At 45.5% G+C, this 26202-nt stretch overlaps 3 protein-coding genes across 23 annotated transcripts; 1 reads left to right on the top strand and 2 right to left on the bottom strand.

Annotated features, from left to right (window-relative positions):
- Nucleotides 1-259: 259 nt before the first annotated feature.
- On the top strand, nucleotides 260-14021 carry Psa (puromycin-sensitive aminopeptidase). 6 transcript variants are annotated; one of them, XR_015270154.1, is made up of 9 exons: nucleotides 271-641; nucleotides 7710-7977; nucleotides 8462-8527; nucleotides 8689-9299; nucleotides 10628-11444; nucleotides 11850-13174; nucleotides 13234-13356; nucleotides 13415-13910; nucleotides 13973-14021. XR_015270154.1 is itself a non-coding variant. In XM_086825924.1 (8 exons), exons 1-8 carry the CDS (start codon nucleotides 636-638, stop codon nucleotides 13622-13624), a joined length of 3426 nt encoding a protein of 1141 aa, XP_086682050.1. In that variant the 5' UTR covers nucleotides 271-635; the 3' UTR covers nucleotides 13625-13938. The 6 variants fall into 6 exon arrangements, 5 of the variants coding, with proteins under 5 accessions (XP_086682052.1, XP_086682050.1, XP_086682051.1 ...); XM_086825924.1 differs by lacking the exon at nucleotides 13973-14021 and having other exon boundaries at nucleotides 13415-13938; XM_086825925.1 differs by lacking the exons at nucleotides 8462-8527; nucleotides 13973-14021 and having other exon boundaries at nucleotides 279-641; nucleotides 13415-13938.
- On the bottom strand, nucleotides 658-7787 carry cue (Low-density lipoprotein receptor repeat domain-containing protein cueball). The gene is made up of 4 exons (XM_020945949.2): nucleotides 7348-7787; nucleotides 2152-3571; nucleotides 1751-2084; nucleotides 658-1680 (listed from the first exon to the last, which is right to left on the bottom strand). The coding sequence occupies exons 1-4, from the start codon at nucleotides 7439-7441 to the stop codon at nucleotides 1579-1581; spliced, it is 1950 nt and encodes a 649-aa protein (XP_020801608.1). The 5' UTR covers nucleotides 7442-7787; the 3' UTR covers nucleotides 658-1578.
- On the bottom strand, nucleotides 13947-25803 carry Iml1 (GATOR complex protein Iml1). 16 transcript variants are annotated; one of them, XM_020945931.2, is made up of 21 exons: nucleotides 25608-25803; nucleotides 25222-25529; nucleotides 24055-25160; nucleotides 23825-23996; nucleotides 23330-23771; nucleotides 23121-23252; nucleotides 20805-20921; nucleotides 18517-18922; nucleotides 18281-18455; nucleotides 18027-18221; nucleotides 17340-17414; nucleotides 17024-17085; nucleotides 15869-15976; nucleotides 15602-15808; nucleotides 15410-15507; nucleotides 15184-15345; nucleotides 14954-15114; nucleotides 14730-14892; nucleotides 14556-14668; nucleotides 14437-14492; nucleotides 13947-14375 (listed from the first exon to the last, which is right to left on the bottom strand). In XM_020945931.2, exons 1-21 carry the CDS (start codon nucleotides 25657-25659, stop codon nucleotides 14030-14032), a joined length of 4656 nt encoding a protein of 1551 aa, XP_020801590.2. In that variant the 5' UTR covers nucleotides 25660-25803; the 3' UTR covers nucleotides 13947-14029. The 16 variants fall into 16 exon arrangements, 13 of the variants coding, with proteins under 13 accessions (XP_020801590.2, XP_020801591.2, XP_020801592.2 ...); XM_020945932.2 differs by lacking the exon at nucleotides 17024-17085 and adding an exon at nucleotides 16235-16293; XM_020945933.2 differs by having other exon boundaries at nucleotides 23330-23768.
- Nucleotides 25804-26202: the final 399 nt, after the last annotated feature.

Raw genomic sequence — 26202 nt, 5'->3', positions numbered from 1 at the left:
CGTATATCTATTAAAACAATCGATACGTCGCTACATTATCTGGTTTGTTCGTAAAGCTAACTTTTTAGCTGCCACTTTTTCATATTTTGTACTTAAGTTTTAACAACACAAAAAAAAATCGGGAAAAAGCCAATTCAATTTCCAAAAAAGCCAGAATTCCCGCTTTTCACAATTCCCGCAATTCACAAATTTTTCCCGCAGTTAGCCTTAAAAAAAAGCCAGTTTTGACGGGAAAAAATCCAAATTGGCAGCACTGATCAGTGCTGCCAGTTTACCATATTTATTACATGTCTAAAAAACTCAGGTTCTCGCAACACTGCTGATAAGGTGAAAATATCACCACCTCTAATAGGGATTCCCCTGATCGTACTTAAAATCGGAGCATTTTGTGAATTGTTGAAGAAGTGTGATATGCCCAAAAATCCAAGACGTAATCTTAAAACATAAATTAATAATCGTATTTAAAATCGGAGTGTCTCTTGTGAAATTCCGACATCATATAAGTGTTTAAAATGAAAAGTGTAAGAACAAAGGACCAAAAAATTCAATTATAAAATTAAAAAAATGCAGCAAAAGACGTGCATGACCTCATCGTCCGGAATTAAGTTCGTGATGAAATCCAGAATCTTGGTGGAATGCAAGTAAGTGTCACATCCATTTATATTTACAACTGCATGTTGTTTTTCTTTATTCAACCCTTTTATTACGGACCTACGACTAAAATTAAACTATGCATTAATATTTACCACTCTCGATCATTCCGGGAGTTTTCTTTTGCCGCTCTTGCCTTTTTTCATTTTTCTTTTTTTTTTTGGGGGGGGGGGGGAGGTGAGGTTCCCTGACGTGTCTTAGGTGCAGAAATAGGGATAAGGCCAAGAAACTGTAAATTTACATATTCTATATGTACATATATATTATTGGGAGGTGGCGCAACCTATTGCTTGTAAGAGCAGCAGGTGCATGCATCTTAAACAGTGACTCATTTTGAAAGGGTTAGCCAATTACGCAGCTTCAAGGGCTTCTTATCTTCATTAATCACAATCACAATGGTCTACGTTTTGCTTAAGATCTACAGGTTCTTGGGTATCCCGTGCCTATTTCATTTTGATTAAAGCTAGGTGTCAGTCGCGCGACTTTCTTCATTTCGATTTCAAATAGCTCCATTTTCAAACTAAAAAAACCAATTAAAAAATGTTAAAATATATAAAATATTGAGCTTTAAGCTAAGAAAACAAATCCTAATCCTGGGATGATAGAATAAATTAACGAAAGACCGAAGCACGTTACGCTCCCAGGATTCGCTAAGTACACATGTGTATGTTGCTTCAGTTACTTAAGTAAATGATTTTGGCGAGTGTTAAGTGTGTTGTTCCAGGCAGGCTCTGGTTGGTTCCTGGTCACCGGTTGCCTAGACGAGCACCTTGACGGCTTAACGGGGTCGAGGGCCGGGCGGGCAGCAGCTTGTTTCAAGCTCGAATACCAATCCGCACTCGACGACGACGACTATCACAAGGTTCAGTTTGTAGTTAGTTGTTTGGGTAGGGCAGCAGCAGCAGGTCTTTCTCCGTCTGATGTGCCCTAGTACAATTCATCCTCCATGTTTTGGATGAGTATCTTCTTGTCTTCCTTGCAGCTGGACTTGGCCAGCGTCTGTTCCACCAGCTTGGGATCGAAGCAGGGCTGCAATATAATATGGATGAGATAGTTTATTTCGTGTTATTATGCAAAACTCTTCTCCCGATATCCCTACCGTTTCGCAGATGTTCATATTGCAGCAGTTCTCTATCGTAATCTCGCACTGCTCGGTGGCCAGCGGGCGGTTGGTAAGCGGCGTATCCCCGGCAGAGTTTGTCCTGGCCTGTTTGCGCACCACAAAGGTCTTTCTGATGCGAGGCCTCTTCGGCTTGTACAGGCGACGGACACCGTGCACGATAATGGCCACCAGAAGCAGGCTGAGTACGATGCCCACGACCAAGATGATGATTACACTGCTAGTCCAAACGTTGGGCGTGAGGCACACATCAAGGTGCTGATACTGGGGAATGGCGATATTGGTGCTGTTCTCCTGAGCCAGTTCCTCGCAACTGAAGGGCGGAAGAGTAGTTAGTAAGATTAGATTTCTTAAGAAAATACCACACTCAATAGACTTACATGCTGTGGCAGCCAAAGGGCACATAGATCTCAGGTTCGTGCTTCAGCAGGCGGCAGAAAAGGGAGCAAATCTCCGTGGAGTTCTGCTCGCAACGGGCTCCTCCAAACTTTGCAGGGCACTCGCAGCTGGGCTCCTTCTCCTCGATGTTGCTCAACCGACAATGGCCCCCGTTGAGGCACAATCCGGAGCACTTGCTAACCTCGCAGCGTTCGCCACTGAATCCCGGTTGGCAGTAGCACTTGGGGTAGGCCTGTTCCGACATCTGGCAGGTTCCGTGGACGCAGTAGTTGTGGCACTCACGGATCTCGCACCGGGATCCCTTGAAACCGGGCGGGCAAATGCAGAGGTCGCGGTTCGGGATATAGCTGCCGCCGTTCATGCAATGGTCGCGCTCCAGCTGGGCCATCTTCTCGTTCACCAAGTTTCTGCTATGCCTCATGGTCTTCTCCTCCAAGCGCTGCTTCACCTTCCGCACAATACTGGCACAGTGGGCGTCCTTTTGGAGTCTCTGGTAGAAACCAGTGCGGGCCACGATTCCTCTGGCCTCCTCACTGAGATTGGCCACGCGCACTAACGGGCATTCTTCCGGTACAGGCTCTGGATCGCTCTCGGGCTTGGATTCAATGGCATCCGTTGTGTCCTCCGTCTCCAACGGCCTGACTGTTGTGGTGACCTTAATCGCCGGCACCTTGGGATGACTCCACACCGCCTTTGTGGTGCGGTCCGTCCAGTAGATGGCATCGTTGGTCACGGCCAAGTTGAGGGGTTCATGGTGTTTGTCCTTAAGCACCACCTGACGATCGGAGCCGTCCATCCTCGAGCTCTCCACCGCAAAAAAGACGCCCTTGAGGTCGTCGATCCAGAAGAGACGGTCGGAGAGTTGGTCCACCACAATACCCTTGGGCATGTCAATGTTGGTGCTGATAATCACGGTCCTATTACTGCCATCCAGATCGATCCTCTCCACGGAAGGATGCGTGATGTTCGAGTTGGTCCAGTAGAGCTTTCGGCGGCAGACGTCCACAGCAACGCCATCAGGCCGACCTCCCTCATGGCTGAGATCCACCAGAACCTTGGGCGCCTCACCCGCCTCACTGTCGATGGAGGCAAAGAAGATTTTCCTGTGCTCGGTGTCTGACCAGAAGAGGTTCCTGTTCAGCGGATCATAGGCCAATCCTCCCACAGACTCGTCACCCGTCCGTTTTACCGCCTGCTCAGCCACATGAGAGGCGGCTAAGGGATATCTTCTCAGCGAGAATATGCTGCCGTTCCTGTGCTTAAGGTCATTGAAGTAGATCAGCTCCTCGGTCTCGTCAAATGTTAGGGCGGATAGCTCGTCGAATTCGTGGGCAGCAGTGGCTATCGTCTGCCAGGAGCTATCCATGAACTGGATCTTCGTCCTCAGCGTGACGGCGTATTCTGTAAGTCAGAGGATTAATATTAGAAATAGAAATATTAATTGAGAAATATCCTTTAAAGCTAAAAAGTTTCTAAGGTCTTGTCTCAACTAAACCTATGCATGCTTTTTTTTTTGAGCAAAAAGGACAAACCAACAACTAATTAATGAAACCAAAACAGCAGTTGTAAAGGAGTCGTTTCGGACCCTATCATTCTTGAAAAGACTGGTATTATACTTTTAGTCGGAAGCTTATAAAGATTTGTTGACCTAATAAAAACCAACATATAAACGCTTTCCGAATTAAAGTTAGTGCCTTTTAGTTAGGAAATTTTTAAAATTTGATTCCTGGAAAAATTGTGCTATAAGAATATAGATAAATATTTGCTTAAATTATGGTATTATAATTCAGTCAGAAGCTTATAACTCTGGAAGGAGTCATTTCCGACCCTATAATCCATATATATTATTGATCAGCATCACCAGGCGAATCTTTCTAGGCATAAAAATTAGGATGACATTTTGTCGCAATTTTTTCCCATTTTATAAAATTAAAAAAATTGATAAAAATTCAAATTTTTATACATCTTAAACTGAGTATGCAGATTTGTTAACCTAACAAAAACTAACATAGAAAAGCTTTCCGATTTAAAATTAGTGGCTTTTTGGTTGAGATATGCGTTTTTTTATTTGATTTGATTTGATAAAATAGACCGGTCGTCGACACGCAACACTTTATATATTTATATCGATACGAGTGGAAATCGTCTAAGACCCGCTGTTCATTTACGGAAATTAAGTTCAATCAAAGGCAAGGACCCTCCTTTGACACTGTTAAGTCAAAACCCTCGCGTCGGTCGTCATTTAACTTTCCAAAAGAGTCAAATTTCCAATCAATTCCGAAGTGCGCTTTATGTTTATTAATTGAATATTTAATGCGGCGAAAATATATTGAAAGACAGTTCGAAATCATCGAAAAACATTTAAATGGGTCTAACGTCTAGCCCCAATGTGATAAGGCGTTGTCAAAAGGTGACAAGCAACTAAAGACGTCAACCAGTAAAAAGCCCGAGGGAAATCCCTACGTACGTTTTGTAAGTTTTGAGCTTAGAAATTAGAAATCATATTCGTATATTCAGGGTTAAATAATTCTATTTCAAGGTAAAGTTCAAGAGAAAATAATAAGGAAAGTATTATATTTTATGAGTCCCAGTAAGGTCTTCCTATCATATAAATTTCAACTAATATAGTAACGTTATAGTGTTGTCAAGTACTGTAAATACATGCATATATTTTTAGAATCAGTAAAGCGCATTAAAAAATACGCGTCTCCTAATCAATAGTAAACCTTGAAATTTGTACACAAGATCGGTGTGCAATAAATATGATAAGAAGCAAATGGCGGCAATTCCGAAACCAAATCTGGAATCCCTCCTCCCCATTCCCAAAACGAGATCGAACAACCTGTTCCTGCTGGGGGCGTGTCATTTATTGAATAAGGAAGGCTGGCCAGTTAATGGCGATGATAAAACAGCTGCGACACCTGTTGCTGCTCGTGCAGCATGCAAGCAAAATCCTGACTCGTGTTCTTCGCACGGAAAAGGAAATGGCAATGGAAAACGTGCAGCGCAGGTTAGCAGCTGGCGGAAAAAAAAACTGGAATGAAAGCGGTTCCGGAACATTATATCAAGGTTTAACATTCTCACTCCCAAGCTTTAACACCATAACAAATCGATCAGATCGATTATCCAAGCATTTTGCGACCTGGTCAATGGCCCCCGTTGTGTTCGGTCGAAAACCTTTGTAGGTCACCGAAGGACCACAACAACTGGTATCCAATAGATACAAGATACAGAAACTGCGAACTTGTTTACCTCAATTATGAAGTTACACACAACGCGACGGCAAAAACCTAATTGCGAAATTGAACTCTCATACCCCATATCCCATGGTAAAGAAAGTGGGGGTTATAAAACAGACTTAACTCACATTCCTAATGTCCGTAGACAAGTTTATCTTTTATCAAGGAATCGATTTTGGTGCCTCTTTTAAACCAAGTAGAGTTACTATAGAAGTTGGATTAATATCGACAACCTATAAGCCGCAATTAAAATGTTTTGATATTGGGAGAGCCTAGGCCGCTATAAATCTTTGAGGTTTGAATTATTACAAGTTAAAATGTATATTGCTGACTCCACTTGATAGTTATTGGCAGACTTCGCAGCTATTAGTTATTCATGATTCACGCATATGTATGTACATATCTGTGTGCTGGCCAATTATTGGTGGTTAAAAAAAAAAGAAAAAGAGCTGCAAAAACAGAGCTTGGCTTAGTTAAGCGGCATTTACCACGCGAACAACGAACCTTTCCAACGCCTCGACAGCTGACCTCCACTATTCTGGTTTTGAGGTCAACGTTTTTATCGATGCAGAAAATGCTAAATAGTCAATATACCTAATGCCAAATTAATTTGTGGTACTCTTAGAGAGAATTCAGTTATTTAAACTAAGTCGACCTTTAATTAAGCGTTAATCAAACATTAAGTACTAGATCATTACCTTTCTTTAGTTATTTAAATTTTATTTCAGAATTTATTTAATTCTTTTCGGAGTTAAGCAAGATTACGAGGTGTGAGTTTGAATAAATTACATTTTCATTATTTTAATTAAAATACTTCCTTGGATGAATATATTATTCATGAGAATTATTACCACGGTGAATTATAGAGTGCCGCTTAATTGAAGTTATTGTGTAAATGTGAAGTCTCTTAAAGTCTCTGGATCTTTCCTTCCGTCAATATCATTATCGAAGTGATTGAAATTTATTATGGAGCCACTTAACTGCTTAGTAAGTATTACGGACTGTCCAATACAAATCGTGAAATTTGCCGTATCACCGTCGGAACGTTAGCAGTTCGATATAGATTTTGGCACGGGCTCCTTCTAATGTGTCACGAATCGAACCCTCCCAACTCTCTTCTAATGAATGCCCCCCTACCTGCACGTGGTCTAAGTGCTGTATGTTTGGATCAGGTTTCCCTGCAGTTCTGGGTTTATTCACAGATGGGAATGTAATGGGATCGAAATACCACAGTGGAAAAACGCAAGCAAGCACTTCTTAGGAACGGAAAAAGGACACCATCAGCACCAATGAAACATTAAAAATGGCTACGGCGTAATCTAAACAAGACCGGTAATGTCGATGTTGTGGCGTACGTGACAAACTAAGTGAGCAGACCCACATGGCCGTCCTAGTGACGAAATATCGTACTTCAGCTATTTCTACAGAATTTTCCCACCAAAATATTAATATTTGAAGTTCCAAAAACTTCCCCAGCTATCTAAATCAATGCAGTTTGCTTTTCCAGTTTTGGAAGTTGTAGCTGGATTGAACTGTATTCGGCCAGCCACGTTAAACCTAAAAAATCAAGGTGATGGCGCGATAGAGAGAGAGCGCGAGAGTACAGTTATCAGCTCGAAGAGAAAGCCAAAGACAACAACTGAATTCGATGTTATTACTTATCGGGCGACGTGTGCATTGCTGCCACTGATAATGAGATAAAAGAATCGGTTGTTTGGAACGAGGCAGCTCTGATAGTCAGCTGATAGCTGTGATATGTGATAGCAAGCACACACCGCTGCACGGTGGAATATGCTTGGGTTAATGTCAAGCGATTACATAAGACCCACTGCATTGTTTATGTCGAATTGATTTTTAAATTGTCAAGGGTTGTCAAGTGAACTGAAGCATCCGTAACTGGTATGTTCCTTTCAGTGGTTTCTCTTTCCCCCGTCTTACCCCACTCCAAAGGCGTTCCGTGGCAGGGGACCAGCAGGCAGGCGATGGCGACTATTAAGGCTGGCAGCACCAGCATCCTGGGACACCGGATCATATTTTGGTTATTTAAAAGCAGCTAGCAGCTATATGCACCTTCTCGATTGCACAACCGCGAGACTTTACGGTTACGTAGTGGCCAGGCTGGCGTTCCTCGAGCGTAAACTGGAAGCGAGGTTGGGGTTGAGGAAAGAAAGCGAGGAAACAGCGCACTGTTCTTACGGGCTTTCGGAAGGGTTAAAAAAAAAACGCGCCACGAAACCGGGAACGACCTTTTTACCCGACAATTTTTTAATAAGTGCTTTAAAAATTTATTCTTTAACCAGAGAAAACACTCCGAGGCAGTCCTGCCAATCTTTCGAAAATCGATAACGAAATATCGATACAAAAATCAACTGGCAGCACTGGTGACTGAAGCGGTAGAATATGGTGGACCTATATGTTTTAAAAAATGTATTTTGTTACTAAAAAAATACAGTACTACATGTAAGGGTTTCAACAACCAAAGCCATGACCTAAAACTCTGGATTCTATGTAGTATTCAGGGAGTGTATCTACTTTCCCGATCAAAAGCAACAGCTGGAGAAGGCTCAGGTAAGTACCCTCGTTTTGGTATATATTAATTCAACTTATCAATCCATTATCAAGTTCATATCACTTTGTGATGTAAAAACGTCGATAGTCGCCAAAAAAACATTTTTTTTAAGTGTTAAAAACATCGATGTATCGTGATTTTCATCGAAGTTCCTTCAGCTCTATGCAGACACTACCGGTAGTTTGTTTTTATTTTAATTTGTTTGGTTCGGGGCCAAAGCCATGTACAAGCATGCACTAAAAGGTGGAATTCGCACAGCCAAACAGGCTTGGAAGCTAAAAAACGGTGATTACACAATGGTTTAACTTAGGCCATTGGCATTTATCGGGTTGCGTGGGTGGCCAAACAGCTGATTGCCGTCGGCCATTCCACTCCCAGCGTTCCGCGCGATAGTACGAAGCGAAGCGTGTTGTTGGCGCATATTGTTACTTTTCCACCGCGAGTTTCAGGCTTCGGTTTATAATAGCGTTTCCTCACTTGCAGAACTCGGCAAACTGAACTTGGAGCTAGCCAAAACCAATTCGGACTTTGAGCAGCATTTGTGCGAAGGTGAGAGCGTTTTCCCACCGCTCCTCGTCCTTCCCCGTGCTTCTTCTTGTGTTGCTAATCAAATAACAAACGCTTATCAGTTGCAACTCACGCTTGGATCCGTCGCTAACTGAAAAGTGCTAACACCGAATTCTCGCCTGTTGTTGTTCCCTCTTTTCCAGCTGCCAGAATTATCCAGAGCTGTGCTCCCCCTGCCAACAACACCCACAGACCTTTGTTGCTACTAAAAAAACACGGCGATAACAGTAAGAGCTCCCCCTACAACTCCTCCTCCACCTCCGCGTGCAGTATAGTTGCTAACCACTATCGGACGGCAGTTAACCCCCGGAGTGTGACAGATAAGACAGTAAAGCCTGTATTCCGAGTAGAAACCGGCCACCTCAACGCCCTCATCTCGTCGAAGCAGTTCGTCAAGGTGCAAAAGCAGTTCTATCGCGACTTCTCGTCAGCGTCACTCGGCTCCAGTCTCAAGAGCAGCGACGCCCCCCTGTTAGGCGACTTGTGCAGCCAGTACCGTGTCATCCTAGCTCATACCTCGGCAGACGTTGTGCCAGGCGAAGATCGACATCAAGCGCAGTGTAATTACCAGCAAAAGCGGCGGGCGCATCAGCACATCCAGAGCCAAGAGGAACAACTGGAGCAGCAAAAGATGGCCCAGAAGACACAGTTCGAGCGACTGCCCACGAATGTGGTGCCCAGGCACTACGAGCTGTTGCTGCAGCCCAATCTTGAGGAGTTCACCTTCAAGGGCAAGACTGTGGTGCAAGTCCAGGTGAGTATAGGTTAATACCGCTTAATTCTCCTGGATATTATATTAAGGATTAATGCCCGAAAGCACTCAACAAGTGTATCTTGAAAAGTTATATCTTCTGCGAAGTTGGATTGTATCTCCTCCTCGCATCCATCTTTTTCCATTTATTTATGGTCCGCGGGCACTTTCACTTTTCGCCCCGCATTGTCGTCGTCGTTGTGTGAACTTTTTCCTCTGACGTTTGCAAAAACAACATATTTCTTCGGTTTCGAACATTCTCCTTGTTAACATTTCTCTTTATGCTACGAATTTGCATGCATGCCGCTACGCCCGGCGCAGATGAATAGATATGAGATATGGATGCGGGTGTGGAGTACAGTGTGTACGCCCACGAGGAAGTACCATGCACAATTGCTGCTTTGTCGGCGCACAAGGAACCATGATGATGACTGGCGATTTGGCGATGGCTTTCGTCTGTCGGCTTTGGCACTTGCGGGTGCCGCGCATTTAATTTATTATTATTATATTCGAGGCAATGGCAATCTCTTTTATTTTCTGTGACGACCGCCGCTCATAACGGTTCATTTTGTTTACGTTTTTTGTACGTCAAACAGGGAAAATATTTGGCTTTACCTGAGTCGCCTTAACGGATACTCTGCTATTCGTAGGATTGTTCTCATAAAGCAATGATTCAAAAGATCACAATAAACAACAATATATCCTCAGAATTCTAAACACTAAAACAAACTAAATAGAAAAAACTAAAACCATAACTTTTTACATATTTTCTCCTTTTTTATCCAGTTTTCTTTTTTGAAAAACGGATTGTTGTATTTTAATTATTATATATATTTTTTGTATTGCTTCAACAGTTGTATTCCCTCAACATTAATAATATAAAGTTTAAAAAAAACGTAGTCTGAGCTACACTAAGAGTTTGTATAAATGTCAAGATTATATATATTTAATAATGAAAATTACCGCTCTTGGTTTAGCTTGAGGATCTATGCGAAGACGGTGGGATCCACTGTTAGGCAGGGTATGCAATTGGCTAAAAACAAAAAGAATCTAAACTGGTTTTCAACCGCTTTGCTTTGATTGCTGTGATGCCCTGTGGCCTAAGCCGGAAACTGACAAACAAAGTTAAAGCTAAGAAAGCCGCATTTCTACGACCTTGAAGTAACTGCTCTGCTGATACTCCACCACGCTTCTTCATCTCCTTCTTTCCTGGGCAGCTCAGTTAACTGTTTCTGCTATCTGATTTCGGGTTTCGTATTTCAGATATCGGGGCTCTCACATAACGGTTTCTGACGATGACCCCTGATTGATAATGATTCCAAATTTTGCAGGTCAAGGAGCCCACCAACCAGATCACACTAAACGCCCTAGATATCACAATAGATTCGGTGGAACTGGACTACGAGTGCACCAAACTGAAGCCAGAGAAGATCGTTTACTCGGTTGAGAATGAGACGGCAACGCTGGAGTTTGGCCAGGAGATCCCCAAGGAGACAGCGGGTGTCCTACGCATGTCTTTTACGGGTGAGCTGAACGACAAGATGAAGGGCTTCTATCGCAGCAAATACTTTGGACCCAACGGCGAGGAGCGCTATGCTGGCGTTACCCAGTTCGAGGCGACGGATGCCCGCCGCTGCTTCCCCTGCTGGGATGAGCCGGCCATTAAAGCCACTTTCGACATCACCCTGGTGGTGCCTAAGGATCGGGTGGCACTGTCCAATATGCCCGTCATCAAGGAGGATTCCCTGCCGGACGGACTGCGACGTGTACGCTTCGACCGCACGCCCATCATGTCCACCTACCTGGTGGCCGTCGTTGTCGGCGAATACGACTATGTGGAGGGCAAGTCTGATGACGGCGTCATTGTCAGGGTCTTCACGCCCGTAGGCAAGCGCGAGCAGGGCACCTTTGCCCTGGAAGTGGCCACCAAGGTGCTTCCGTACTACAAAGACTACTTCAATATTGCCTATCCCCTGCCCAAGATGGACCTCATTGCCATCTCGGACTTCTCTGCCGGCGCCATGGAAAACTGGGGCCTGGTCACTTACCGCGAAACCTTTGTACTGGTAGATCCCAAGAACACGTCGCTGATGCGCAAGCAATCAATTGCCTTGACGGTGGGCCACGAGATCGCCCATCAGTGGTTCGGTGAGTATTACTTTATGATATATTTATGTACATATGTATATTCGGGGCGTATAAGTTATAAAGATTTTTGTCCCATACTCTTTGCAAGATCACAAAAAAAGCCACTGATGCTCTGATGCATTCTGTTGACTTTCTAAAAGTAAAAAGCACCGGAATCCTTCGCATTTGGTATGCAGATTCCTTGGAAACTGGGATCTTTTTTAACGCTATTGGTTCCAATGTCTCGATTTTGATGCTTTTGATTTTGAATTCATGCAAACCTCAATAATACTTCTGGGATTTATAAATCCCAGAGTTGGAAGTCTTGCGAAAGACCATGTAGCATTCTATACCTATGTATATGCATAAATGACAGATATCAGAGAGAAAATATTTCCAACTCTATAAATTATTTTACTTACGCAGGCAACCTCGTGACCATGGAATGGTGGACCCATCTCTGGTTGAACGAGGGCTATGCCTCGTTCGTGGAGTTTCTGTGCGTGCACCATCTCTTTCCGGAGTACGACATCTGGACGCAGTTCGTCACCGATATGTATACGCGCGCCCTCGAGCTGGACTCCTTGAAGAATTCCCATCCCATTGAGGTGCCCGTGGGCCATCCGTCTGAGATTGATGAGATCTTCGACGAGATTAGCTACAACAAGGGCGCATCGGTAATTCGCATGCTGCACGATTATATCGGCGAGGATGACTTCAGGAAGGGAATGAACATCTATCTGACGCGCCATCAGTATGGAAACACCTGTACCGAGGACCTGTGGACTGCACTGCAGGAGGCCAGCTCCAAGAAAGTGGCTGAGGTGATGTCGTCGTGGACACAGCACAAGGGCTTCCCAGTGGTTAGTGTGGAGTCCGAGCAGAGGGGTGGCTCAAAGCGAGTGCTGCGCCTAAATCAGTGCAAATTCACGGCGGATGGTTCGCAGGCCGAGGAGAACTGTCTATGGACGGTGCCCATCTCGGTATCGACCTCGAAGAATCCCACGGGCATAGCCAAGACCTTCCTGCTGGACAAACCCTCGATGGAGGTGATCCTGGAGAATGTGGAAGAGAGTGATTGGATCAAGATCAACCCGGGCACCGTGGGCTACTACCGCACCCGCTACTCGTCAAAGATGCTAGAGCAGCTTATGCCCGCGGTGGAGAGGATGGAGCTGCCACCGCTGGATCGTCTGGGCTTGATAGACGACATGTTCGCCATGGTGCAGGCCGGCCACGCAAGTACCGCTGAGGTCCTGGCTCTGGTCGATTCGTACAGGAACGAGACCAACTATACAGTGTGGACGGCGATTACTAACTCGCTGACCAATCTGCATATTCTTATCTCGCACACGGATCTCATGGATGACTTTCATCGCTTCGGCCGGAATCTGTACGAGCCGGTGGCCCAACGTCTGGGTTGGGAGCCGCGCGACGGTGAGAACCACTTGGACACGCTGCTCCGTAGTCTGGTTCTCACCCGGCTCGTCTCGTTCCGAAGTGAGGATATTATAGAGACGGCCCGCGCACGCTTCCGCAGCCATGTGACTGGGACGAATCTACTGCCGGCCGATCTGCGCACCACCTGCTACAAGGCCGTGCTCCAGGATGGCGACGAGAAAGTCTTTGAGGAGATGCTCTCCCTGTACAGGAGCACCGATCTGCATGAGGAGCAGGATCGCATTTCACGGGCTCTGGGCTGCTGCAGCGACGTCAAGCTGTTGCGACGCGTCATCGACTTTGCCATGTCGGTGAGTATATATACTAGACCAGAGCCGAGTCTGGGGCTCAATTTCGTTCCATTTTCCAGGGTGAGGTAAGGGCCCAAGACTCAGTCTTTGTAATCGTTGCCGTGGCCATTAATCCCAAAGGGCGAGATATGGCATGGGACTTCTTTAAGGAGAACAACAAGCAGCTACTGGAGCGTTACCAGGTGAGTTCCCCTCTCAGTCTCTCTGATTTACTTTAATCTCTCGATTGGCGCATTGTAGGGCGGCTTCCTTCTTTCCCGACTGATCAAGTATCTCATCGAGAACTTTGCCACCGAGGACCGGGCCAGGGAGGTGGAGGAGTTCTTTAAAACGAATCAGATACCCGGGTGCGAACGCACCGTTTCCCAGGCCGTAGAGACAATCCGCCTGAACGCCGCCTGGCTGCAGCGGGATCGGGTGGCGCTGGCTGCCTTCCTGGGGGAGGTATAAAAGCCATTACGTCCGTTAGCATACCAAAGCATTTAACAAGAGCAACCGTAACCAGCACCAGCCACCAGCAGTAACCAGTAACCAGGCCATCAATGTCACCGTCATTACACACGACCAAAGCACAGTCACAAATTAAGTAAAATGCATGCGAAGAAGACCCCAGTAGGTTTAGATTTAGCCAAGGAATCACGAAGACGACTGGGATTGACCACACCGGTGACCCCTCAGCTTATCAATTGTATATTCCCGCATTCTAAAATTATGTACGTGTTGAGTTTATTTTATGGTAAATAAATTAAATTTCCTAGTAAAAATCGAAGGATATTTTAGATATAATATATTCAACAGAAATATACTTTGCATTTATTTACAATTAAAAGAACGAAACGAACCTGGACTCGTCATCTATTTGATTTTGATGTCATCCGTATTGTTGTTGTTAAACTCGAATTTCTGGGCCTTGCGCCTCAGCTCCTGGGACTGCGTCCAGAAAGCAGACAGCCGCTGGTCACTGTTCGAGCAGAATTCACGGAAATCCTTGAGCATCTTCAGTTGAAACAGCTCACCATCCGCCGAGTTGTTAATGGTTTGGGCCTTCCACTTCTTGTTGGGTATCATGTGGTTCCAGGCCCACAGGAAGCCCACCTTCTTGGGCACATTCGTGTTGTTGGTGTGGCCATAGACGCAGCGCGTGACATTAGCCGCCTCCAGCAAAATGGGTGATTCCATCTGGTAGTTGTTGGAAGCGCAGCTGGAAGGACAACGGTGGAGAACGTGGAGCATGGATATATTTACAAGCGATGGGCTCTTACCGTATCAAGGCGAACATGTTTCCAGTGCAATGCACATACTGATACTCCTTTGGAAGCTAAGGAAAGTAACCCAAAAGATTAATTTGAAAGAGATCCTGAGGTAATAAAGATCGACTTACATCCTTGCCGATGCTATATTTCTTCTCTAAAACACAAGGGAGAAATCCAAACTTTGTTAGAATGGCCTCCTGCAAGAACAGCATACGATCCGACCGGCTCTCCTCGGGGAACTCTGCGAATATAATCAAGATCATCGAGGCGCTAAAAGAATTCTTATAGATATTTTTAAATACCATCGAACAGGGCCGCTCCATTGGGCAGGAAGGTTGTGCACAGGGGAATGAAGATGGGGCCTCTCAGAGGATCCGATTTCTTTGTGAATGGCTCCGCCATGGGATCCGCAGGCACGGAGACCAAGAAATTAAACTGGTTCGCCTTGCGCATCCAGCCACCGATCTGCAAGAAGTAACAGAAATTAAAGTAAAAATGAATATGGATCGTCAACTCTTCCGCTTACCAAGTCCGCCACTATGGGACCCGATGAGGTCACCCACTCGACCACAATCTCAAAGGCAAAACCGGGCTGCAACACAGTGTGATGCTTCACATGACCCCACTCCATGCGATCGCTCTTTTGGTTGACATCGATCTCCAAATGAGACTGGCGATAAACGCGCTCTATAAAATGTGATAATTATAATAATAAAATCAGCCAGAGCGGACTAATTATCAATGATTCTGTATTACTGCAGGTTTCAGTCCACGACTGCGGAGCCGGCTTGTCCCTCAGGAAGTTTGGCACCGGTGTGGTCAGCACTTCGTCATGCCAGAGGAAGCTGCAGCCTTGGAACTCGATTTCGAGCCACTCGTTGACAAAGGCGCTATAGTCACCTAGAGGCGGAGCGTAATCTAAATGATAGGACGACCAATCTCTAGATCAATCAATAAATGGTTATAGATTTAATGGAAATACCTTTGGCATTCTTGTCCTGCTGCACCACATAATAAAAGACAAAGCCTGGCACCACGGCCCTCTTCCAGTCTCCCGAGGCATGACAGATCATGCGTTCTCTGTAAATTAATCAATTTAAAGGAGTTATTTTCGACCCTATTATTTATATACATATATTCTGGAGCAGCTTTCGGCTTCCCGAAGTTTGCTTACTTTCGCATAGCCTCCAGCAAATCCAGGGGATGTCGTCCGTTATTCAGGCGGGTCTTCAGCCACATCAGGGCGTCGTAGGAGAGGAATGTGCAGGAGGGCAGCGACTGTGTTTGGGCAAAGTAGCCCACTCCCGTCACCGGATGCTTCATGGCATCAAAGATCTCGACCAGCGTGGCATTTGGACTGAACTTGATGTCAACAGGAAAGCTAAGGCGGCAATAGTAAGTCTCAAATGAGTTTAGCTTGTTAATTATTTGAACTGCTCACCCATCGTCCTGGTCATCTCTGGCGGCGATTCCAGCTGCAGCCACTGCGTCAGTGGCTGGAAATATGCGCGAGATCCGGCCATTCTCCACCTTGGGACGCACGTTTATGCTGTCGGGAAGTGGATGGAGATAAATGGATTAGATAGGTCGGTGAGGTGGCCACAATTAGCGGGGTCCTCATACATGTTGGGTTTGGTGTGTGTATGGGTTCTGGATTAAGGGGTTCAGCAGGCCAATCTAATGTGTGAGTGTTAAAGATTTCGGGTATGAGTTTTCGGTTGGGATTAGTCGGAATCATGATAGATAAACGGAGGGAGCCAGTGGGCAGACGTCGAGTCCGTCCTGACCCCCTTCGGGTGGCACAAACCTTTGCTGCGGTGAGTTTATTGGGTTATGATGCTTTTCAGTGAGTCTAGGTGTGTCATGCTGCTGAAAGCCAAATACCAAATAAAATTATATCAAAAAATACATAACGAAACCGAGGAAATGAAACAGCAAACCAATCAACAAACCAACATCTGTAAAACGGGATGCACAAGTAACAACAGGACTACAAGTACAAAAACGAAGAGGATAATAACCAACAAGCCGGTAACAAAATGTACAATTAGCCTAGGGCCCAGGCTCCCAAGGACCGCATCGATCCAAGAGTCCTGGCAGCAAAACCAGCTAGCAGCAGCAGCCAAACAAATCCGCAGCGAATCGTGCAGTTTATACCAAGGACCGTAAACTTGGAGTAAACAACAAAAAACGGCATTCTACAGTGACTATTATCTTTCCAAAATACCCATAGCATATGGACATCTCTGGCTTAAAGAAATTGAATTATATAGTGATCATATTAAATTGTCTTTTCAATGTAGTAAATAATTCATTTCTTTATCCAGATCTAATATACATATTAGGATGACAGATTTAACTTGCTACATAAATAAGAAAACCAAAGCCATTAAAGTTAAATCTAAACTAAAAATCAACTGTTAATACACTCAATGCAAATAATTATTACGGATCCTGGTTTTTTCAAATGCAGTACTGTGTGTGTGGGTGTGGGTGTGTGTGAGATTTTGTGTATGAGTCTTTTTATGTGTACAAGAAAGAAATAGAGATAGGGGTACAGGGGTCCTTAGATCTATGTTGGAATCGATATAAAAACCTGGGTTTTTCCGGCAGTCGATTGCTGCCGACTCGCTCCCGAAACGGAGAGTTTGTGAGTCCCTGAGGGTTGGTTTCGGATTCGGATTAGGTTCAGGTCGAAAGAGGGTGGCAGGAAAACAGAGATACAAAAATATTAGATGATAAACGTTCTGCGCTGAATCGAATTGTGATGATCAACAAACAAATATATTTAACTCAAACGTGCGCAAGGTTGAAAGTTAATTTTAAATCGAAAATATACAAGAGGTGCGCATTAAAAGGAACCAAAAAAAAATGCATTACGTTAGGTCTTGAGTAAAAGTAGAGTAGATAACCTGGTTAGGCTGAGGCCTCGATATAATGCTGGTACTGTGTCGTCGCTTGGTTATGCTGTGGGCGATGGGGCTGTCCTGGAAAAGGAGGCGAGAGATACTCGATACATCATGGGACAGGCAAGGCAGTGGGCACTAAAATCGAGCTATGGGTTACGGGTTAATAAGGTCTCAAACTACTGGTTACCATTGTGTTTTCACCTAATTTCTTTTAAAATCCTCAAGTGCAGAATCATTTTTAAAAATATTTCTTTAACGATAGAAATAATAAGAAGTGCTTATGCAAGTTTCCGAATCATTAACTTTCGGTAATAAAAGCAAGGATAGTCCAAGCTTTAGTCTTATTTCTCTCTAAAAGACAAACTAAGTTATAATTTGCACTAACGACAATTTGACTTGTTGACATTATTTTAAATTTGAAAAACCTTTTCAATTTCCAACCCGCTGTGTCTTCAGTATCACAAATGTATGTCTAAATCAATTATAACCTTTCTTGGTTTACTCAAATCAGTTCCTGGTTAGAGAGAATTATTTATCGATTCTATGAAAAAGCTCCTAGGTCGATCTACTGCTCATGTTGCTTGCAGGACGATTAGTCAATTAGAAGACAGAACGCAGCAGTTACAGAATCAACGCAACATATCACGAATGCACAAAAGCCAAGACAAGGAGGACTCCATTCAATCTTACTCTCGCCTTGCGCGCAAACTGGCGCTTCAGCTTGCTGACGGCCTCGATCAGGCGTACAAAGTCCTCCACTTGCTCTCGTGTATTGTCCGCCGTCGTTACGTCCGGGAAGACATCGCAGTGCTGGCAGCTGGCGATCTTGCTGACAATGCTCTCCTTGGGCAACAGGTACATGCGATAGCGCCAGTACTTCAGACTCTGCAGAAGTCAAAGGGTAATACAAATGCTCGTTGCACATACAGAGGGTGCTTGCATACCTCCATAAGTGGATAGTCCACATCACCGCGCGTGCAGATATACAGATCCATGTGGTTCCAGTTGAAATTCTCCAGCTTCTCGGTGGTGAAGTTCACGCCGGATATCTCGTAGGTCTCGTGCTGCGGGGCATGAAAGCGGTATCGGTAGTCCACATTTATCGGAGGATACGGATGTCTAAAATGGGATTCATTTTGAGGTATTATCTTCCGCACCGGAAAAATAGAGCGGCACTCACCTTGGCCTGTAGCCGGTGACCGTGATCACTGAACCGCTCAGCGAGATCTTGTGAAAGATGCGACCGATGGAGAGCAGGTACTCCTTCTTGGACTCACAGGGCGGCTTCAACGGCAGCACAGCGGACCCCGAGGAGCAGCCGCCGAGCATCGACAGTGGCTTCTCGTCGACCACAATAAGCTGAAAGCCTTGGGCGAGACGCTGGGAAACGATCTCCTTGCACACCTCCTCCGTAGACAGGGGCTTCCGATAGACGGCTCTGCTCTGCGCATACTCATGGTTCACATCGTCCGGAAGGAGCGTGTAGTCAGAGATTACATAGTCGTTGTTCAGCGAGCGCTTGTCGGGAAAGTAGTCCGTGGTAATGGGCAGGCAAGCGGGAATGGTCAGCGACTTCCAGTCGACGCCTGCAAACGGAGCCATTGGGATATAAGCACGGGGTATTCTCGGCAGCATCGAGGGGATAAGAGCAGAGAGAAAGCCAACGCCGGTGGTACAGGTGTGTAAAAATCAAAATCGTTTAAGCCCAGAAACACTACTAAGAAAATCATAACCAAGGGAGAGCAGACGGATTCCGGTCCGTTACGGGAACGAGAGCTGTCACCAACGGATGGGGTTAGCGTGTGGTGATGTGGGAGGAGGAGGCGTGCGCAATATACGGATACAGGTGGCGTGTGGGCGAAACATGCTAGCTTAGCGCTAAGGAACTACACAACGGCAACATGCTGCACATGCTCTAGTGGGCGGCATGTCCATTAGGACTACCGCCTCCCGATGGCTGTGTGTTGTCTGTGCAAGTGTGGTGCTTGGTTTCGGGTGGAGTTCTCTACCGACTACGGATTAATCTACAATTACTTGCTATATAATTAATTGATAAACTACATGCATAGGGTTTTGTGGCTAGGGGCAGGCAGGGTTTAAAGGGTTCATCAGGGGATTAAGCGGGTGACGGTGAGTGATTGCAAAGCCAGGATAACCTACAGACTGGGATGATGGTCAACCCATAAGTAAATACGGCATTGCTACTAAAATATCTGTAATTTTGCGATGGTTTCATCGTAATGACTATTTAGAACCATTTATAAGATTTATTTTCTAAACACTAACCTTAACTTATACTTTACACAAAATAAAGAAGCTCCTAATTTATACTAAAAATATAGAAACTAATTTTCAACTAAAATTATAATACCATATTTTAAGTAGATATTTATCTTTGTTTTTAAAGCAATTTTTCAAGAAATCAAATTTTAAAAAACTCATAACTAAGTCAAAAAGGCACTAATTTCAATTCGGAAAGCTTTTCTATGTTAGTTTTAATTAGGTTAACAAATCTGCATACCCAATTTCAAATGAAGATAAATTCAAATTTTTATCAATTTTTTTACATTTTAACGATGTAACCCCTTATAAAAATTGAAAAAAAATGGCCAAAAAATGTTTTCCTTTTCTGCATGCCTAGAAAGATTTGCCTGTTGATGCTGATCAAGATTATATATGGATTATAGGGCCTGAAATGACTCCTTCCAGAGTTATAAGCTTCTGACTGAATTATAATGCCATATTTTTAGTAGATATTTATCTTAATTTTTAGAGCAAACTTTTTAAAGAAATCAAATTTAAAAAAAACTCATAATTAAGTCAAAAAGGGACTAATTTCAATTCGGAAAGCTTTCCTATGTTAGTTTTAATTAGGTTAACAAATCTGCATACCCATTTTAAAATGAAGATAAATTCAAATTTTTATCATTTTTTTTACATTTTAACGATGTAACCCCTTATAAAATTTGGGAAAAATGGCAAAAAAATTTGTCCTTTCCTACATGCCTAGAAAGATATGCCTGTTGATGCTGATCAAGAATATATATGGATTATGGGGTTGAAAACGACTCCACTGCGTTGAAAGCTTCTGACAGAGATGATAAAACCATGGAAGGGTATAAAAAACTAGTGTTCATTCCTGTGTTCACAAAGAAGTTCATTTTAGTGAATATGAACAAAATGTAGTCCTAATTTATTATTTTTTAAACTGAAAATCAAAAATCATATTCTAAATACTCCTAAAACCTATCTTCTTTTCTGGGTTAAAGCCGTAACTAAGCACAAAGGCATCTACATCTACATCCGCCCACAGAGATCAAAATATACATATAGTTTAGAAGGCTTCTACGAAATTCGTGTGTAGTGGTGGCGTGTGTGGTTTTTGTGTGTGCTTCGGATGCATCGCTTATGCTTTTTGTACAAAGTGTGTCAAGAGAAAGAGTGGTGGAATTTGTATTTTGTCCAAACCTATAATGATTTTTCCTCTTCCGCAGCCGACACCCGCCTCCGGATCGGCGGGCGGATCCAGGCCACCCAAAAGGTGATGATGGTGCTCGCCCTCGACGATCGGCCTCAGGTGCTGAACTAAACGACCGATGGGATTCGATGATGGTTGAATAATGGTTGAAAATTTCGATTCGTTTGGTTAGGTGGTCCAATTGGGTTCATTCGTTCGTGGATTGTGGGTGTTGTGGGGGGAATAATAATGTGAATCATACAAAAGTTAGATTAGACTTGATATTCGATTCAGTTGCGACGTGGGTGGGTTTCTAGTTAGGAATGAGCTACTTCAGATGCATTAACATTAATCCCCCAATTCCCGGGCTTGGCGGGCGGACGGTTAGTGTTGCGGTTAGGTTGCCTTTGTCTGCACCCAAAGCTCTGGTTTATCTCTACCACGAAGGCAATGCTGCTGGCCAACAATCCGCACAGAAACAGACTGAAGGCGGGCACCAGCATGTTGAGGGCCAACGGCCGCAGCCTTAACTTCTCCTCCATCTCAGCCAGCGTGGAGAAGTCCCTCAGGTAGCCCATGCGATGGGCCCGCCGATAGCAGGTCTCCAGCCAGCGATCTGCCAGTCCGCCCTGCTGCACGTGCAGCAGGAAGCGGTGCAGGGCGTCCTTAAAGTGCGAGTCCACGCGCAGCTGGTACTGAAAGGGAAAAGTACCGTGGCAGAGCTTCGAGAAGAAAAAGCGCTTCTTGCGCAAAAAGCGCTGCTGCAGGTTGAAGAACTCCCAGCGGATCCGGCTTATGGGATATATATACTCCGGATCCAGTGATATTCGCTTCGCGTCAAAGTGCTCGGGATCCGTGAAGCTGAACTTGGCCGCGAATTGCTCGCCATGTCCCAGGGAGGCCACAATGGCGTCCACGTCGGTGGGCAGCACCAGAATGCGATAGGGCAGCCGAAATAGCTCCTCTAAGCTCCCAGCATTCGGACGGGTAAGAGTTACGGTCAGAAAGGAGGTGAGCTTGGTACTGTATAACTGCCACAGGATAGAGATCCCGAAAAGGATCAGCAGGCCGCAAAGGCCTCGTCCTGGCTTGCGCTTCTGGGATCTAACCGTCCCAGCTCCCGGCACTCCAAGTATGTTCCAGAGCTGCGAGTCCGGCATCAGGCGACGCACAAAAAGGAAGTGCACCAGAAGCAGTGTGAGTAACAGGCACAGCCAAATCGTCAAGCTAAAAGGCAGAAAGACATAAAGGCTCCGAGAAATGTCGTTGTCCAGGGGGATCATGAAGCAGCGCGGCGCCACCTGCGCGGGATAGGAGTAGTCCACCTGACTATTCGGATGCAGTGTGTCAAACAGATGCGGGCTCATCTCCACCGAGCCGTGGATAATGAGATCCGTAAGCGCGGCCATGTTCAACAGATTGGATCCATTCACAACAAGGGAGAACAGCTCCAGCGACACATTCAGGTGCGACATCAGCTGGTTGACCAAGATCCCACCCACTCCGTCCAGGTGCCAAGAGTTTGATCGATGGAGATCCCTGTACCAAAACGTGTTCGGCACATCCTGCTGCACAGGCAGGCGCAGCCGGTAGCCCCTGTAGTCCCGTCGATTGGGCAGAGGAAACAGATGATGCGGATCATAGGCGGATAGCCGGCGCATACGAATCACACGAATGGTGGGGTACGGGTCCATTTGGTAGAAATTTCGCTTGGCCACCACCACCAGGGCGGAGCGGAATTGCAGTTTCCAAAGCAATTCGAAAAAGTCCGCCACACTCGAAGGTGACTCTCTGCACTTTAGCAGAAACATGGTTTTGGAGTAGCGCCTGCCCCGGGCTCGTCGCGCCTGCAACTCAATTATGGCATCCCTGGTGTTCCTTGCAAAAACCACGTACAGCGTTTCCTCGTCCTGCAGCCGGCTGAACCGCACATGGGTCGTCTCCTCATCCGTGGCAGTCATTTGCGGCATCAAGTAGAAGTGGTTGCTGCTGTTGCTTCGAAGCAGGCGATGCAATTCATTAAGATAGCTGGCACTGATCGACTCCAGGCTGTTCACAATGGTGATGGCATGCAGGCGGTGCACTCGACCGACCCTATCTAGGAAATGAGCCAGGTGCGACGGCCGCACAAAGTTCTCCTTAGCGATTAAGGTTCGATCTCCAAAAAGGAGCAGCAGCACAAGGAGCCGGAGGAACATATTCTGGCGGACAAGCAGAGTCAGACTGAATCTGATGATAGAGTCTTTTCAGAGGCATCACCGCGAATAGTTCAGGTCATGATAGCATCTCCAAAACATTAAACCCCATACTTTGAGCACGACACTTACCCGTGGTAATTGCTGGCGTCCACTCCTGCTCCCCGGTGGCTCCCCAGAGGTATGACTTCGCCTGGGTGTCCGTCAGGTTGGGCACGTTGGCGGGCAGGGCGTTCATTAGCGAGTTCTGTCGCCGCTTGAAGACTACCAATGAAAACGGAAAGGGATAAAGGAGGGTTAGTCCTGCATTGTAAAGTCGATCTTATACAAATATTACTTACGGTCGATTTTCTCATCGCACATGACAAAGCTGTGTGTGGAAGCGGACTTGCTTAGTAGCGAGTGACTAGACACCCGGTCGTACTGCTCCGTGCTTTCGCATCCATAATCCTCCTGCTCGTTATTGTTGTTGTTGCCGCTTCCGCCGGTCTGGCCATTGTTGTAAATCTGCTGCAACGGCCTCGGCTGACCCGCCGCAGGCGTTATCTTTGCCGGCACAGCTTGGTAATGATGCTGTTGAATAAGCACTCCTGTTGGACCCTTGGGAAAAATGTGCGTCCATCTGCGTCGATTCGAGGTCAACTTAATGGTCACTTGCGAGGGATCAAAGGGATTGATTAGGGCGCGACCGGGACGCACTATGGGCGCAATGCTGACAATAGTCCTCCGCGAGTTTTTCTCCGAGGCTAGAGACTCTGAGAGATTGGTGGTGTCCGGCTGCTGCTAGGAGGGGATTAGGTTCGACTAGCTGGACACCGCAAAGAAGAAGCACTTACCAAGGCTGCCAGCATAGCAGAGGTGCCGTGATGAATGTCCGGATCGGACATCTTCCGCCGCATAGCCGGAATCTGGATCGGCGTGAGATTCTCCCAGTCATTGTTCCGATAGGCGTATGTCTCTAGACTCGGAACCGACGTTTTTTTGGCCCGCACCACGCGCTGCAGAGAGCTGTGAAAAAGTTTCGGTTAGGTTAGGACAGAGAAAAAATCTCAAACTCTATGCCCACCAAGTGCTTTGAGCTGGCAAAGGCTGGAAGATCTGTTCGTCGTACGCATCGTAGTCAAAGAGCGAGTTATGCTTGTACTCTGACTGATTGCAACTGAGGAAGTGGCGCTCGTTCTCATCGCCCTCATCGCCACCGCAATCACCGCCTCCGGCGTCGTGCAGGGTCTGCTGCGAACCAAACAGCGGCAGCTTGATCCGCGGTATGAAGCTGGAGTAGGCTATTTTCTTGTTCGTGGAGTAGAAGCTCAGGTTTATCCAGTGCGGCAGGGAGTAGTCATCCGCGGAGGTTAGAGTGGTGTCCTTGTTATGGAACTTGAGCAGCGGGACCGCATGTAGGGGCTGCTCCCCCACACAGACTAGATCGCTGCCCACGCCATTATCGATGATCCGCTGCTTGGTGATATTGGTAAGCTCCCGATCCACGGAAAAAACGCCCACGCCCGGTGTGATCACCACTGAGAGCTGTCCGGTGCGATCGAACGTCCTGTCCAGATAATGCTTTTCAAATGTGTTGAGAGAGATGTTCAAGACCTCCAGGAAGTTGCCTTGAGTGGCCGAGGAATTGGTAGCAGGCGGTATTTTCATGTGCTCCCTTTCGTGATAGCGCAACACGGTGGCCTGGTAGGAGGTAAAGAGCTTGCGCAGCTGTCCAAGCACCGTGCACCAGTCGTCACAGCGTTCGTTCTGAATGGCAACGCGGTAAAAGTCCTCGTAGAAGCGACCCTTATAGTCCAGCTGCAGGCAGTCGCGCATGTGCTCGGGGAACTCGTCCAGACTTTTCGCTGCGTAGAAAGTACGCGAGAAGAGCACAATGGTCACTTCGTGGTTGCAACTCAGCTTTCGCCACTTCTGAAAGAGCTCCGTGAGAAAGCCATTCACGGCCTTTTCGAAGTACAGATCGCCATGGATGTCAAAGTCCCACATTTCGGAGGACATCTGCAGGAACAGGTATACCATCGAGGTACTGCTGCGAAACACGATTTTGGTGTCCTCCGTAATGACGCCGCTGGCCACGCGGTCACCCTGCGACCACATCTCGTACACTTGACACCGGATCTGCATGTCGTTGTAGTCGATCTTCTTGTTCAAATACACGCAGGTGTCAGTCTGTACGGAAAGTGTGGATACAGTCGTAATCTTAAATGTTCATAATGCGTTTTTCCCTTACCAAATAGGTTTTTAGTCGCCACATCTCGGAGCGCCCCATATACTGGTCCTTGAAAGTTATCTCTATGGAGTCTAGAGCCACGTCTGCCGGATCCACTATACGCATCACCACGTTGGTGTAGGAACGCAAATTGAAGGCTGTGGCGATGCCCGACTCGATGCTGATCACATCCCGGCCGCAGCTGTTGTTGAACTCCGTGATCTGGAGCAGCAGGTGTGTGCCGTTTTCCTCGTCCGGGGCGTAGATCTCCACCACATCGCCGACGTTGGCGTTGGGGTGGTCCTTAGGATTCATCAACAGGTCCGCATCTGTCTCACAAAAATCGTCATAAGGTTAAATTCATATGTTTGCGCAATTTTCAGCGAGCAAACTCCTGCAAGATTTACCGTAAGATTTATTGCAGCCCCGCGTGTGCGTGTTAAGCTTGTACAGCTTCATAATTATGTGTTGAGTTGCAACAACAACGCCAAAATTATTTATTTAACATTTGCGAAATATTTTTCCTTGTATTGTATTGTATTTGTGCAAGAAATTCAATTTTTCGTCTTTTGTTTTGATACCTATTCCTTGTCTGCAATGTGGCTAAATTCAAAGAGGTGGATAATACCAAAAATATAAATACTTATAGAAAATATACCAGAAAATGTACAAAATTCGGAATATTTGTAATTTAATTTTAATTCTTTGTTGAAATTTAATTAAGAATGTACTTTTTAAAGAGCAACCCCACTTTGAGCTCGATTTCTCTTGATCGAATATTAAAAAAAAATATATATATATAATTTAATTACAAATTGAAGATACCTATTTATCGGTCGCGTTCTGTGCTGTTTGCTTATACATATATATATACCCATGAGTATGTGTATATGTACATACATATGGTACGGCGCTAAAGAGTTGTTCCGTATATTTGAAATCTACTGTAAATTTAATAAACCATCCAAGTTGAAATCTTTTTCCTAGTGCTACTAATCGGCC

Source organism: Drosophila serrata, unplaced genomic scaffold, assembly GCF_035046125.1.
Source record: "Drosophila serrata isolate PLE 108 unplaced genomic scaffold, ASM3504612v1 contig_116, whole genome shotgun sequence".
Classification (NCBI taxonomy): domain Eukaryota; kingdom Metazoa; phylum Arthropoda; class Insecta; order Diptera; family Drosophilidae; genus Drosophila; species Drosophila serrata.
This window is presented reverse-complemented; position numbering and strand designations above follow the sequence as displayed.